A 16,942-nucleotide genomic window follows, 5' to 3' on the forward strand; every position below is an offset into this window, starting at 1 on the left:
AGCAACTGCTCAACAGTGATCTGCTCTGACTAATGCTTTAAAAAATGCTGCCTCAGGTAGGCAGCCAGCAGTTCTAAGTAGGCATAGATCATATGGGTCTCAAGCACGACAAGACCTTCAATCAATTTGAAGTGACAGGGCTGAAATGTAAGATGCAGTTTAGAAGAGATTAAACCACTGATGCTATTTCAAAGGCAAGCATATCCACAAAACTACCCTAAAATAACCACTTAGCACGAGACACACACATCACTCAACATCCAAATTTACAGACTGACAAGGGTAATGTCTGCAAACTAATCTGGCTTTCTTGGCGACCACAACATCATCACACTGAGCATGTACCTGCCAGCGTTGAGGCGGTGCTGACAGCCGTGGAGGGGGTGGTAGGTCCAGCATCACCTTCCAGCTGCAGCTCCTGCTCCACAGGCTGTTCTGGAATGGGCACCGGCAGCCCCTCCCGTGATTGCACAGTGGATAAGAGCATGCCCTCGGACTGTGGCCTTTTGAGGACAGTTCCCTCCTCCTCAGTGGAGATGGCAAAACGTGGCATATCGAGAAGGCCTGAGCAGCGCCGGCGGACTGTCAGGGGTGGGCTGGAGTCACTCTCCGTGTGTGAGGATTCAGACATAGACAAGCGCTTACGCAGTCTAAGAGAAAAGCCAACACAGAGCCCCTCAGTTAAGTTAGGGGGGGATAATGAACTTTAAAGAGTGAAAATAGCTAGGAGACCAAGCAGACTTAGAACAGCAAAAGCCTGAGGTATGACCTTAGTTTGTGATTTCCAATGGATTATATTGTCATGGTTCTAAGAAAAGCATTAAAACCAAAGAAAAATACAGCACAAGGGCTATGATAGTAATACTACACATATCACAATTACCATATGCAAGTCACCATCCATGCTCCTTTTGGAATTAGAATTATTTTCCTTTCAAAGCTGCTGTAAATTTGCAGCCAGGAAGGCCTGGTACAAGACGAAGCACACTCCAATTAAGAGTGCCTTTTATAAAACATCTGGAGTCATACAGACTAGATCACCAGCACGTTTGATGATCCTTCTAGTGTCAAAGGTTAGCATAAAACCTTTACAGGAATTCCACAAAATAAGAGATATCCCTGTTTCAAGAAAAGCTTGACAACAATTTAAGTAAAGTGAGAAACAGAGTGGGTATGCAGATTCTAGGTATCTACGTATTCTACTGACACTTCCCTGTTAGAACACAACATGTTTTTGAAATGTTCTGAACTTTAGTAAATTTGGACTTTTAACTGTAATGGTTTCTCTAATTTATGACAAGCAGTAACTTGGATTCACTGATGTTTAAGAAAAACCCTGCTGGTGGTGCTTCTCCGGTGTTAGTAGTCATTCTACAAGTGAAAGCTTTACTTAAGGTTAGAATCCCTTTAAATTCAAGTATGTGCTACAATTTTAGGAGATACTAGCACTTGGAGAAGGCTGAGAGGAGATCTTATTAATGTTTACAAATATCTGAATATCTGTCAAGAAGAAGGGGCCAGTCTCTTTTCAGAGGTGCCCTGTGATAGGACGAGGAGCAACAGATACAAACTGGAACGCAGGAAATTCCACCTCAGCATCAGGAAAACCTTTACTGTGAGGGTGATGGAGCACTGGAACAGGCTGCCCAGAGAGGTTGCGGAGTCGCCTTCTCCACAGATTTCAAGACCCATTTGGATGAGCTCCTGCGTCACCTGCCATAGGTGACCCTGCTATGGCAGGAGGGTTGGACTTGATGATTTCTGGAGGTCCATAAGGACCATATCACTTCTACACATTCATTTTCAGTTATTTATTCCAGACTTCACCTGTGGAAATACATCATATGAAGCATTCCTGATCTAACACTGGTAATAGAAAGTTTTGGCATGGCTCAGTCTTTCTCAGATGCTATGAGAAACCAGAAGACTTAGTTCCACAGAACTTACATTTCAGGAGACCCAATCACCCAGCTGCGATCTCGACTCTTCAAGCCACCAAGGCTGTCCAATCTGTCATCTTTTTCTTCACTCAGGCTCCGTTTCGTTGGTGGTGGAGTCTTTCTCTCTTCGTGGATAGACAGACGTTCCATGCTGCTGTACACCTGCATATAGCAAAAGATCCTTCTGTACAGAGAAAACAAACCTGTGTGGTCTTTCCTGATCAAGGGGAATAGTCTCTTTTCAAAATGCAAGACATTCCCTAGAAGCATGAACCTGGCAATGTTCTTTCACTAAATAACAACGTGCAGATGTGACATGTTCAAAGTGTGCCAGGGAAGAAAGGAAAAAGGCAAGCTTCAGAAACATTAAACATGATTTTCTACAACAGTACCCAACACATCTCCTCTGAAAACAGCCCAGCACACCACAGAAATACAAAGGCTTTTTGAAACTACTTGATTTTTGGTTTTAACAATTCTCAAATCTAGGAGGAGATACTTCTAAAGCAGGCTCCACAAGTCTCGAAGACTGGCATCTGGATCTGGAAATCTCACTGCGCGAATTCAGTTCGGTGATAGGCATCGTGCTTGTGACCCCATTTCATTATCAGCAGTCTATCAGCATTGCCCCAAGCTCATTTCAGAACAAAAAAGTCCTGCCCTCCTCAAGGAATCTAGTATAATGCTGACAGCTTAATGAAAGTGCCTTTCTTGGTTTTACAGCCGTCTTTAAATAATTAAATGATTAAGCAAAAGGAAAAAAAAAACCCCTCATCCTTTTAAAACTACACTTGACTGTAGACCTGATTTACATAAGAAGAGATTAATGAAAATAATGTTATTAAAAATTCAGAGCATCAACAAGATAACTATTAATAAATCATATGGGTGAATTGTCAGACAAGAATTTCAAAATATAATGAGCCTTTTATGCCTCCCACATTACAAATGCTGTATAATTTTCCGGGCCTTAAAATAAATTCATTAGAAGTGAACTTATTTTCTGCGTGGCGAAAACGCTGAACCCTGAAAGAAAAGCTTCAGTCTAAAGCAGAGATGAACTCATCCTGAGAAAAGGCGGAAAAAAGGAACCCTCACGTGCTCACGAGGGCTCTTTCAAAACCTCAGCTAATCCTCAGGTCCCATTTTAAACACACTTTTGGTGATGCAAATCAGGAGCAACTCCATAAAATTAATGGCAACTGTTACCGAAACCACTGTAGCCCAGCCGAGGACAAAGAACAAATCGCTGCTTCAAAACTGACTTCAGCAGCAGAAAACAGGAGGGACTGCCGTGAAAAACTGACATCTCTTTCAGAGGCCCGAAGTAAAATTCCTACTCCCATCCCATCAAGAAAAGGAGAATGCAATTCACAGAAGGGGCAGACCTCAAAACAGCATTTCTCCTCCCTTCTACACACACGCACTTCATTTTATCCAAGCCAACAGTGCTGCTGCACTTTGAAATGCTTAGAATTCCAACTTTTTGTGTCAGATCACCTGAGTAAGAATAAGAGATCTCCACAGACCTGAATCCAGAAAGCATGATGAGAAGGGACCTCCTCAGGGTTTCCTGTCCATTTCCTTACCTCAAAGCTGAAGCAGCTCTACTGTAACATGTCAGATGTTTCTCCAGCCAGAGATGCGAACTCTACAAATTCCCCAGGCAATCCATGCCAATGCTTAATTATTGATCAACACTGGAAATTTTTTCTTACCATCTATCCTACACCTCCTTTGTGCCCATCATTTTGTATCAGTTCTGGCTAGAACAGGAAGATCTATCTACTTCTTTCCATCTAGCAGTTATGGAGCACCCCTCCTATGAGGACAGACTGAGAGAATTGTGACTATTCAGTTTGGAGAAGAGAAGGCTCCAAGGAGACCTTATTGAGGCCTTCCAGTATCTGAAGGGGGCCTACAAGGAAGCTGGGGAGGGACTTTTTAGGGTGTTAGGTAATGATAAGACTAGGGGGGATGAAGCAAAACTAGAAATGGGTAGATTCAGATTGGATGTTAGGAAGAAGTTCTTCCCCATGAAGGTGGTGAGACACTGGAGCAGGTTGCCCAAGGAGGTGGTGGGAGCCTCATCCCTGGAGGTTTTGAAGTCCAGGTTGGATGTAGCTCTGAGCAACCTGACGTAGTGTGAGGTGTCCCTGCCCATGGCAGGGGGGTTGGAACTAGATGGTACTTGAGGTCCCTTCCAACCCTAACAATTCTATGATTTGGAAACACATTAGGTTTTATGTTTTGCAGATCATGGATTAGACTTGTTGCTTTTCTCTGGACTCTCTTTTTCACTGGTCCATGTTTATTTTCAAAAACATTGCCCAGAAGAGGCCAGAGCACCCCAGCTATGGCCTTCCTACTGCTAAGCAGATTGAAAGGATTTCTTCCTTGGACTTGCAGAGAATACTTGTGCTCACCCAGAAGGACATCTGCCTTCTTGCTTCAATAATTTGGCAGATCTAACCCACAATGCACACTATATGCGTAGATCTTTGTCTTTGAGATTATCGCCTCACCATTTGCTCCCCAGGCTGTATTTGAGACAATGAACAACAGCAGAGGTCTAAAATTCACCTGTGCTCTTACTGCATGGAATCCCTTTGACTTTAGAACATTATTCCAAAATATCAGATCAATTTTCATCCTAATACCCCTTTGTTATCTACCGGAAGATCCTTTTAGAATGACACTGTTCAGAGCAACTAAGCTTTGGACACCCTCTATGCCAGCATCCTAGTCATCAGCAAAAATATCAAACTGTATCAGATGGAGAAGGGCCCTCTTCAGCGCCCTGCATTTTAGTGAAACAGTAACAAATATAAAATCTCATTCTCCAATTACTCTGGCACTCACCTAATAGGCCACAAACTCTCAAAGAATAAATAACATACGCAGATTTTCTGTCCTTGGTGAGTATGAAACACCACGTGACACCCACATATCACCTGCATGATTAAAATCTACCTCATAGGAAATAAAGAAACTGTGTTCCTCTCTTGGGTTTTCTCTTTCAACAAGCCTTCATGCTCCTACCTTGCTGAACCTGGGAGAGCAGGAGGAAAACTGCCGGATTTCCACGTGATCATCATCATTAGTGTCCTCCTCTTCCTCTGAATCCAGGTGTTGGTAGCGTTCTGAACGGGCTGTGAATGAGACACGGCACATTTCACCAGTGCAGGCAGCGCTGACAACTCTCATTTCTCAATCATTCCTACTTGTTCACTTACAAAGAACTGTTGAGTGTTCATACACCATGCAGAGTATTTTCCTTAATAATAAAACCTACCCAGCCAATTTTGCTCATCCTATACACAATTAGCAGTGAAGAATACCTCCCTCCTACTGAATTCCTCTCTTATCATCAGATGGATTAGATTCTAAAAGCAGCTGACACTCAGCAGGTGTCTAACCCTGCAGACCCTTCGTGTTAAGGGTACTTCTTCCCTACAGCAAACAAACATATGGGAGGGAACACAAAAATAATTCACTGTGCCAGTTTCCAATAAACAGCTTTATGACTGTACAAAGTCTGTCCTGCACACATACATACAAGGCCTCTTTGAAAAATACAAATATTTACCCCCTCAAATATTTCCTCTTCTCCCTCCTACGACTAGGAAAAGGATTAGATTTTGTGAAAGAAAATGGGCAAGCAGCCAATATGCAAAGCTGATTTTTAATGCAAAAAATCTAAACTGCCTCCAGAGAGATTCTGTGCTTTGAGATTTGCAGCACTGGGTTTCTAAGCCAGACACGTTGGGTTTTGTGGGGTGGGCATTAATAAGTTTGGCTAAAGAAAGCAGATAGCTACACTGAGCCAAATTTGCTGCCCTGTACCAGCCAGAAAGCTACTTTTCTAGATTCTAAAATTTTCTGCATTAGGGTTTATAACAGCAATGCCAACTTTTATCACTGTCTGTGAGATATTTCCTGATGTCAGAATTCCAGCACTTATAAAAGACTCGCATCGAAGTCACCCCAATAACCTGGTGCGCATGCCTGGGCACCTGGGAGTTTGCCATCATTCTTACTTGACAGACCCAATGATTTGCACCACTTAACACAACATGGTGCTTTCGCCCACCAGGACCTACCCATGGCTGCTCTACTGTGTCTCTCCCAATCACTGACTCAATTCAGTGGTCAGAGCTCAAGTTCCATGTCTGAGACAACCAACAAGCAGTAGGAACACATCCTCACCTTGGTTGCTACATGTATATTGTACCAATGTCACCTCAACACGTGCTAAATGTACATCTAACACCTCTGCTGCGAGGACGTGGAGATTTCTCTGTCTCTCTCTCCTACCCCTCCATCCAACCCTTAAGCTCAAAGTCCCTTCTCCAGATTGGAAGACCAGTATTTAACTAGGATCACTGCTTTTGCAGCATGGCAGCCAAAGGGCTGGAGGTAAACTGCTCTCTCCCTCCCTTCACCTTCAGCAAAGTGCAGGAGTAGAGCAAAACTGTGGCTTGCAGGGAGTCAGTGAGTGCTGTGGCTGTGGGAGAAGGATGGAAGTGACCCCACTGATGTAAGGCAGAAATTTCCATGCTTCGGGGAACTAAAATAGCCCTATATTACCCTGTGCTGCAGCTAGAGTTAGGGAAAGACCTCCCAGACCAGGGAAAAGTCCAAGCCTTTTCCACCTGCTCAGCTCCCCAGGTACAATGAGAAAAGCTAGGGAGTTGTGGGGATAGAGAGCTCATCGTCACATGAAGCTCCTTCCTTCTCTCCCAAGAGCACCAACTCTGACTGGTGCTTTACTTGAATCCTACACAGCACTGATACCATGGCAGTTCCCAGGCATTTATACACACCAGACAAGCACTTCACTTCATATTTTATTCGAGTTGATAGTACTAAAATAAGGTGATAAACTTGCAGCAAAAGCAATTTAAGTTACTTTAAAAGAGTCTTCCCTAAATTCTTGTCTTCAAGAGTCAGAGTTTGTTTTATTAAAAAAAAAAGATACAATTATTGGCAGAAAATGGTCACTAAGGAAAGAGTATATTGCTCAGAAGCTCAAGGAAGCTGCATTTACCAAATGCATTGGAAGTAGTGTAATAAATGCAGCACAACAACCACAGCACCTCTCACTGCAGGGCCATGGCTGGCAGGACCACAGGCACAGCAACACATTCTCCTTAACATTAATTTGCTTTCAAAGAAGCCTTACAGCATCCACATAAACTTTTAAAAGCTATTTCCAGCCTGTGTTTTATTCAATTTCTAACAATGCCTTAGCTATGACACCTTAAAAAATGCAACCAGCACCAAAAACTATGGTGCAGTTTAGGCTGAATCTTTAGTCTTACTGTCAAAATAGCTTGTGTCATCCTCGGATTCCAGCTGTGGGATGAATTCAGCTTTCTGCCGAAGTAATCCGTTCCAGTCCAAATCTTTAAAGAACCGATGCTGTTTCACTTCAAAGGCACTACCTGCAATGAGCATCTTTTATTGCAGAGGATTTCTTTCAGCACTTGCAGAACAAGAAAAACAATCCCTAAAAATATCAAGAGCCTAAGAGAATGTACCTGAGTATATCTGAGCCACCTATTTTCCAGGAATTTGGAGAAAAAAACTTATCCTTTTTACCAAAGGAGGATAAAATCTGAACAAGATTCCCTCCTTCCCACCTCCTTTTCCTGTTTGATGACAACACATGACTACACTGTCTGGAAGGTAGCATCTGTTGTTGAACTCCACAGCAAGTTGCAAGAATGAGAGCTAATTAGCATCTTCATTTAAAATTTCCAAACTCTAAGTACCATCTTGTTCATAGCTGAATAAAGAGAGCAAACTCAGAAAGGTAGTTAGCAAGTGAGTGGCTCCACCGTCATGAATAAACTCATTCATGTGCTTAAGAGAAGGCAAGGGCTTACATGTCTTCCTGAATTAGTATCTTTTGTTATTAACCTCAGAAGCTTGGGTCCCCAGAAGGAAAAAGTAAGGATTATCTGGCTACTACTATATGCATTTTTTTTCTTCAAATGAAATTAATATTCATAAAAGATGCTACTGTCTTTCTGAAAAAGAGAATAGAAGAGGAAAAGAGATAAAAGGTTTGCTGAGCGCCAGTGGCGCTACGAGATGCCAAAGTGAAACAGCAGTCTCAGCATTACAGGCATATAAGAAATAAAAACAAAGCCAGTCCATCAACTCATTGTAGAAGGTAAGAAACTCTACATCTTTTCCATGACAGCAAAATCTTTCAGGTACATGGATTTGAAGTAAGGAAGAACATGTGAAAACCATCTGATACCATTATTTATTCATCACCCTTGTGTGTACATGGGTTAGGCCTGCTGACTGCCTGTGCCTTTTGGAATTGTTTTTTATATATATATATAAAAAATAAGCTTTTATTTTATCCTCCAAGTGTCATTTCCAATTCAAATTTCAAAATTAAGTCAAACTAATCAAATCAAAGCAACAGACAACCTGTGTTGTGAAGCCACCACACTGCACAAATGATTGCTAAACAAAAACGTAGCAAGAGATTATTTATGGTTATTTATGATCAGGAAATGAGAAGTGTTGGCTGCAAAACTTTGAATCTTGCATTATAATGCAGCAGGATTGACATGAGCATCTGACTTTGCCAAAGAGATTATCAGACTTTGTTGTGTGTTTGGAGAATTTTACAGTACAGGCCTCTAGGAATGGGTAAATTTTCCTTTACTTTGTTACACCCAAGAGTTCGGATCCATGTAGGGGATTAATCCTCCAGCCAAAGAGGACTTCAAAGAAATCTGATTATACACTGGTTCAAATGGAGACACAACCTTCCATCCTTTAATGAAACAGCACAAATTTGAGAAGTTTCATTGCCAAGCTGATGGTGCCACTTTCTTGTCTCCCAAACAAGACAGCAATATCTGACTTGTGCAATCTACGCTGACTCACAGCTTCATCATGCAAGATTCATTGAACCCAGTATAAACCAGCTGTAGACAAGCATTTCTCAACACAAGTGGCTGATTATGACTGGCAAGGTAGCCTCTTTTCCTGCTTCTGGGTAGTACTTCCCTACACACAAGGTTTCTACCTGTTCCCATTCTTTCCAGAGGATTTTGACGGAGAAGCTTAGAAATGAGGTCCTGGGCATCTGGCGGCAGTGCATCATCACCTTCTGGCCAGGCAATTTCATCTGGGAACAAAAAGAGATTTGACATTTTCTACCAGGTTCATGAACAATTTGAATAACCATTCACATTCCTATACCATAAATGCAGTGTGCAGTACTGCCCTAGAATCATAAATACCTTGAATTCAGCAGCTTGCATACTTAATATAATTCAAGCATTGACATTTTCCAAAATGCATAAAATTCAGTGTCAGCTAAAGCTGCTGTCAATCCAAGCAGTGCTTGTGGAGGAAAAAAAAACATTAAGAACTCTATTAATAAAGTATGAAATGGGACTTCCATAACAGTCCATAAACAATGACACTGACAATGCTGCTGCTGTATCTCATGCCCGCACATTCCATGCTCGTTACACTTGGAACAAAGAGAACAATTCACAGGTAATGATTTCATGCATCATATTTAGTTCTCTGCTGAAATTTGCTTTTTACAAAGACATTTGCCAAGAGTGTTAAAATTTTACTGCTTCAAGAAAGCATTCCCAATAGGAAATGTTTTCACTGGCATATTCACTAAGAGAACACAAAGCAATCATTTGTCCAAGTCCAAGCAGGAGACAGGTTTAAAAAAGCCACAGGACATGAAGGTACTGAGTACAGCAGCTTCAATGTGGTTTGCTGTGAATTTTCCTTTTATTTCATTTACACAGCAATTACCAATGGACTGACATTTGCTCCTACAGAAGCAATAACCAATATCAGACCAAATTAGACCTGTTGGCGGCTGCTCCTTTAATATTCACCATCATTTAAGTTAAAAGGCAGAACAGAAAAATCCCCACTTCTTTATTCCCAAGTCCCACAAGGATTTGTATGACTCCCACTATCTAACAAGATAGAATAGAATAGAATAGAATAGAATAGAATAGAATAGAATAGAATAGAATAGAATAGAATAGAATAGAATAGAATAGAATAGAATAGAATAGAATAGAATAGAATGAAGCAGGTTGGACAAGACCTTTGAGATCATCAAGTCCAACCTATCATCCAACACCATCTAATCAACTGAACCATGGCACCAAGCATCCCATCCAGTCTCTTCCTAAACACCTCCAGTGATGGTGACTCTACCACCTCCCTGGGCAGCACATCCCAATTGGCCAATCACTCTTTCTGTGAAGAACTTCTTCCTAACATCCAGCCTAAACCTCCCCTGGTGCAGTTTAAGACTGTCCTCTTGTTCTGGTGCTGCTTGCCTGGGAAAAGAGACCAACCCCCACCTGGCTACAACCTCCCAAGCTGTTAAGCAACTCAACAACTTTTGACAGCTGGAATCAGATGGAAGCCATTTTGACACAGCAAAAGAAATATTCTAAAATTAAACCCCATTAATTTATACCTATTCCTTCCTGTATAAACTGTGGATCCTCAGTATTTTCAAGGTTTTATTCCACACCACACTTTGAAACCCCTTCAGAGCCAGAACAGAAACGTACCACTGATCACTTGTCCAAACAGCTCTTCAGGTGTGTCACCAAAGAAAGGAACACAGCCAACTAGAAACTCATACAGGATAACTCCCATGGCCCACCAGTCCACGGGCTTCCCATAGCCCTGGCGCAGGATCACTTCGGGTGCAATGTATTCTGGAGTCCCACAGACCTCAAGAGAAACACACGAGAGAGCAACAAACTTACAAACTGACAAATTCACATCAAACCTTATTTTTGTCTTATTTTTTTTTCTCCCTCAGAGCTTCACAAGAAGTTATTCATGTCTTGCAACCAACCACTTTATGCTGTGAACTACATCCATGGAGCCAGAGTCTCTATCTGAACGACACATAACCTGCACAGAAACCATGTCACATACCATGAAACATTTCTCATGTGGACAAGCCAGCTAAGTGGTTCTTTGGTGTGTGTGTAATAAAGCACCTGGGGAAAATGCATATTCTGTGTGTATAGGACTGTCTGCTTGATGGATGTCTACTGGCACAGGTAGAGCTCTTAGGAACTGCATTTTGACAAACCTCTCATCTCTGTGCTAGCAGAATTTAGTTTCACAGATGAAGAATTAGTAGCACAGCGTGATTACACTCCAGCTTTTAAACTTGGAAGGTACATCTGGCACAGACAATGGCTAAGGAAATCACATTGGAAGATCTAAGTTGCCTCAGGCTTAAAAGCAACAATGACAAAACAGTTGTAAAAACTAAAACACTGCAAAGTGCAAGAACATAATCTAGTGACCAAAGGGAGCTCCTGCTAGAAAAAAGCTTTGCTACTCAGAAGCAAAAGAAGCCAATAACCCAGGAGGATTATGACTAACACTTGGCACATCTGAAAAAGAAAATTCAGCTGCAATCCCAGGTATTTTCAGAAGAGAGAGGTATTTTTTCATCCCAGCATACAAGGCACTGGTGTGCCTGCATCCAGTACAGTTCCTGTCTGCAATGCCCAGGAAATAGCAACTCACACTGAAGGAGGTTAATGACAGAGCTATTAATTCAACACAGGAAAATCTATCTTGTTATCTAGAAGAACTTGGCTAGTTAAGCCTAGCAGAATGAAGGCTAAGGAGAAAAATTATCCTTAGTAAATATCATTGGGGGGGGAAGGGGGGAAATAAATCAATGATTAAGGTATCAGGCAAAATTACAAGAAGAAACATATAGGAACTTGCCATGAACTTTCTAAGCACCAGAAGGGGGAGACCGTGAAACAACCTTCCAGCAATATCCATATTACATCCCTAAACCAACTTCTGTTCACACCTGCACTGCTGCCTGAGCCACACTTTCAATACCCCAAGCTAAAAACATTATGATAAGTGTACCCCTCCACAAGAAGCTCAAATAACAAACAATGCCAGTTTATGCACAAACATGAGAACAGACTTGTATCTTTTCCTCCCATTCCGCAATGCACAGTACACCATCGAGGCAAGACAGGAAGTGCTACAAACTGCTATTCAGTCTCAAGACAGATCCCTGCATTTGATTGATTTGAGACAAAGTTGTCCAGCTTACCTGCTTGTCCAGGAATTCCCTGGTGTCCTTCTCAATGTGCCCCTCATAAAGATTAGTTGTAAGACTCATTAACCCAATTTTAGACAGTCCAAAGTCGGTTAGCTTAATATGACCCATGGAAGTTATCAGGAGACTAGAAAAAAAAGAAGCAGCAAAATAACCCAACATTCCATTGATTTTTTCCTAAGAAGCAATTAAAATGAAAAAAAAGAAAAACACCACAAGATAATGCTAAGCAGAACATCTGGAAGGGGCTGAATAACACCAGGGCAACTGGAAGTCAGACCACTTTGTTCCATATTTTCATCAGCACAGCAATAGCTTTGAGATACTATCTGAAGATGCTCTTCCTACCCTTTCTCAGGATCCCTCTGGTTCTATATCTGTAGCAAGAGACTCCAATAAAATCTCCTACCTGTCAGATATTACTGAATATCTCTGCTGTCTCTAGTCCCCATGTCCTATTGCCTATGGAGAAAGCCCCCCAAGAACTGGCTTCCTACCTCCAAACAGCTAAAGACTTACTTATCAGGTTTTAGGTCACGGTGAACGATCCCATAATTGTGCAGGTACTCCAATGCCAGGACAGTCTCAGCAAAATACATCCTTGCCATATCAACAGGTAGGGCACCAATGTTCTTGAGAAGTGTAGCACAATCACCTCCTAGAAAAAAAAGTTGCAAGTATGGCATAGTAAAATGGCCAATATCAGCTATGCATTACAGTAAGTTTCCTGAAGGCTGTCTTTCTCAGCCCTGCTAGCCTGAATTCAGAAGCTCTGCCTGCACTCCATCTTGAGCTGCAAATAAATATTAAAGTCTTAGGAAAACTCAGATCCATGTATGCTCAGCACTCTTGCTCAAGAACTGTATAGATGCCACTTCCAAACTGTAGGCAAGCCTTCAAGAAAGGGCAGCTCATAATTGTTTGGCCCTTGGATTTCTTTACTTTCCAACACTGAGACATATTACTTCTGATACACAAACCTCTTCAAAAAGTAAACATCTCTACAGCTACTAAGTGGCTCTCCCTATATAGGGAAAGGCAGCCATACTGTTGGACACAGCAGCAGACACAAAGTAATTCTGTGGGCCTATGATTCAAGATTCTCGAGCAGTATCTGCCACATATTTCATTCAGCCTCATCTCTACTTGCAGATAAGAATTAATATTAAAATTTATTCTATCAATACATCTGCTTTCATTCCCCTAACTTATCTGAAAGAGTGCTGATACAATAAGTGTATTGCTCATAAACATTCAAGCTAAGCAAGTTAGGCAAAAGAAATTAATCCTACCCACCCATGGAAATCTATTGCTTACCATATGATGCAGTAATAAAATCAAATCAAATAGTATTGCAAAGAACAAGCAAAGCAAACAAACACAAACCTCAGCATAAGATACCACTGTATTTTAAAAAAGGCTCCTAAATAACACAGAGTGTGTTTCTTGGTTATGTTTTTTAAGTATCTTTTTCTAACTGTAATGCTAAGCAAATGTGCAGTGGATCTAGCCATGCTATCCCACATGAGAGCAGGAGGATTTCTTTCCAGTAAGCACTGGAATGTTCATGCTGACTCCTGACCCCAGCAGTTTTCTATATGTGGCTTCATGTTTCCTCAGCTCCTCTGCAATCATGTTGTATTAGTCACAAGGATACACAAATGGAGCATCTCCTGTGCTAATGACTCATTTTCCAGCGAGGCCCAAGCATTCCACACAGTCCTCCCTAAAAAGGGCATCAGCGACCTCCCCTGTGACTGAGCTCTCTTTCCTGAAGGATTAGCACATGTGAGATGGTCTTCCTGTTTATTGTGTTTAGAGCAGCTCACTGATCAGTCTTAACAGCCAAAAGCACACATCCTACAGATCACTCAGAAATGCCATCTTTCACAAGGAGACACACTGCACACACATTACATGTCCACCCTAGCGAAGGGCCCTTTGCAGGTGTAGCTAATGACAGCCATACCTTCCACATACTCCATCACCATACACAGGTGGCGCTTGGTCTCAAAGGAGCAGAACATGCTGACCACAAAAGGGTTCTCAGCAAACGTCAAGATATCTCTCTCCACAAAAGCCTGCTGGATCTGGTTTCTCAAAATGAGGTTCTGTTTGTTGATCTTCTTCATGGCAAAACGCTGCCGGGTGGTCTTGTGTCGTACCAAATACACCGCTCTAGAAAACCACACACCAACAGGAGAAGTTCCATTTTCAGTTCTAACTGGTTTGATTTTGGTTGTTTTGTTGCTTTTTTAAACAATGATGGATGGATGCATGCATGCATGCATGCATGCTAACAGACCTACCTGTAACTACCTAAAATCCCATCTTAGGGTCAAGCTTCTCCAGAACAGAAGGAACCCCACGATGATTCCTATCAGAAGCTACTCTATCTCCTTGAACTGAGCAACGTTTTTACTGATGTGACTATTAAGGTGATATCTGAGACACAAATGCCACAAACTTCCTTAAGCATCACTGCAGAGAGGCATGTATTTTTTAAGACTACAGCCACCATTTCACTTGGATTAAAATTGTCCAAGATGTATGGAATCAGCACGATTTCTTTCTAAGCTCCATAAAACGAATTTGATGCAAAGCTGGCACAAGGGATTTCCTTCGGTAGAGTATCCCTCACATTTCTATCATTTGCAGATCATTAGATCCTTGCACATTAATAATACAGCTTGCAAATAAAATTTTCATCCAGTTTACCCACCTTATTGAATCAGTACTTATTTCCTTTTCTCTGGAGTATATCATGTTTAACACGGTATTGTGTCTCACCAGCAGGGGACTATAAAATCCACCCACTACAACGATATATAAGAGTAACAGCAAAACTACCACCTTTCTCTCCCCTTTACATAAAGTTATGGTTAAATTATGGAGCCTGTGCAGAAATATGGCTGAAAATGTCTAAAATCTCGTCTAACAACCTGCCTCTTTGATATCCTATTGTCCTCACTGATTAAAAAATACATTTGTTCTTTTTATACAGAAAGCTTTTAAAAACTGAATTACTGTTAACCCAGCACCCACTTCAACAAAACATCCAAGCACATGCTCAGGTTTTGCTGTTACGACCTCCTGAATGTCACTGCTTTTCAGTTACAACCTAATGACTACCACTGGTAAGGATTTATGAACTGCAAAGAGTCAGGAACTGTCTCTACAATTCTGGATAGGTTTATACTGAGCAGTTAAAATTTTAACTGACCAACTTCCTTCTGGATTCTTCAACGGATAATAAAATGGAGTAACTTTTTTTCCCTGCATTACTTCCCACAGTAGATTTGCCCCAGTGCAATTCTAGCATTTCTTTTTGTATTTCAAGTGCTCACCAACAGCCACATACTACATTTATAATCTGGATATATGGAAGCATGGAAAAGCATAAACCACTTCTCCTTGCTGTTTCAATGAATCATCAATAACATTTGCCACTACAGAGCTTTACTGTCACTCACTTAGCCTTTAAACAAACAAATCACAGCAGGAAAAGAAATACAGACTGCCTTGCTAAGCAGTAAGGATATGGGAAACTACAGGGTTTTTATTATTTCTTAGGAAATCTCACAATAAACCAATGTAGGCAGTTCTGTGATTCTGTGACAATGTTTTCCCTACAGACAAGTGTTTAGGAAAGATGCTTTCATCACCTCAGTGTAAGGTATTGATGTGTCTATATTTTATCTGCCTGCCATAAGGAAATGGTGCAGAAATGGTTACTGGCAAAACAAACCTGAGGTCACACCTGGGAAGGGTCTCAGAAACCTGCACCACATAGGGATTAGGAATGCCATATTCTGAAAGGTTGCAAGTAAGGCAATTAATTTTCCTGAGTTGGAAGCTGTATGTCAGTTCAGTACAACTAAGGACTTCACAGTGAGGAACTCCTTTCCAAATAACCCTAAGAATGTGTAGGAAACAGCATCTCCCAGAAGAATGCAGAAGACACCGTAAGTGTGGAAGCTCTGCAAGACCCAAGCACAACTAATTGATGCTTTGGACCCCACAAAACCCAGTCATTTGCCAAACTCTGCTATAGCCCTTCCCTGAGTATGACAATTAAAGTATTTTCTTCAAAAGCAGAATCTAAAAGCCTTACCCATAAGCACCATTACTGATGAGTTTAATAGTTTCAAACTCTTCTTCAGATGGAGTTTTCTTTGACTGGACAGAGGCTCCACGGCTCTAGGGAAAGAAAAGAGAAATGGAAAGCAGGAATTACTTAATTCTATGCATCACTTTTTTGTCCTTTCCTTCTTTAAGCAGCATTCACCCTAACTCAATCTATTTCTAAGCCATGGAGCCCTCGGTTTTAGAACAATCATCTGTATCCCACAGACCCTTGCAGATTCCCTCCACAATTATCAGCGCCATCAGCAGACTGTCAGATTCAGGCTTCTGCCCAACATTACATTTGCAGAATACCAATCACCTCAACTGAGTTATATTATTAAACTTCTCCAACAGTCCCTTACTAAACCCAACTCTCTGTGATACCCATCACCTTTTACAAACACAGACACGAAGAATTCCTCCAGATTATTTTTTGTTCGCAACTCTACAAAGCATCAGCGCAACTTGATGATAATTCCCGTTTGCAACTTTCCAGCACTTCACCACCACCCAACAGGGATGAGTGCGCTTTTAAATGTCAGCACATTTTTAATTAAAATTACTCTGCATTATAATTAATTCTTTTCTGTAGACTACTTCTTTCCAGAGTGAAAAAAAAAAAAAAAGGAAGCAAGCACTAGACAGATTGAGTGTAGCACTGCTTTACCTCGACTGAATCATCTGTCTCAGGAGTGTCTGGGCTGTCATAGCTATTCAGCTGGGCCATTTCTGAAAAGAA

General features: G+C 41.4%; 1 protein-coding gene across 1 annotated transcript in view; it reads right to left on the bottom strand.

The window, feature by feature from the left end:
* Nucleotides 1-16,942, bottom strand: part of MAST2 (microtubule associated serine/threonine kinase 2) — a 198,910-nt gene that overhangs the window by 10,928 nt on the left and 171,040 nt on the right. The window contains exons 14-24 of the mRNA XM_054165723.1: nt 16,871-16,932; nt 16,190-16,275; nt 14,045-14,253; nt 12,595-12,733; nt 12,070-12,202; nt 10,535-10,700; nt 8,998-9,099; nt 7,265-7,387; nt 4,983-5,092; nt 1,948-2,102; nt 346-650 (exon numbers count right to left, since the gene is read on the bottom strand). Coding sequence (XP_054021698.1) covers nt 346-650; nt 1,948-2,102; nt 4,983-5,092; nt 7,265-7,387; nt 8,998-9,099; nt 10,535-10,700; nt 12,070-12,202; nt 12,595-12,733; nt 14,045-14,253; nt 16,190-16,275; nt 16,871-16,932 — 1,590 coding nt within the window. The remainder of the gene's footprint in view (nt 1-345; nt 651-1,947; nt 2,103-4,982; nt 5,093-7,264; nt 7,388-8,997; nt 9,100-10,534; nt 10,701-12,069; nt 12,203-12,594; nt 12,734-14,044; nt 14,254-16,189; nt 16,276-16,870; nt 16,933-16,942) is intronic.

Source organism: Dryobates pubescens, chromosome 11, assembly GCF_014839835.1.
Source record: "Dryobates pubescens isolate bDryPub1 chromosome 11, bDryPub1.pri, whole genome shotgun sequence".
Taxonomy (NCBI): Eukaryota; Metazoa; Chordata; class Aves; order Piciformes; family Picidae; genus Dryobates; species Dryobates pubescens.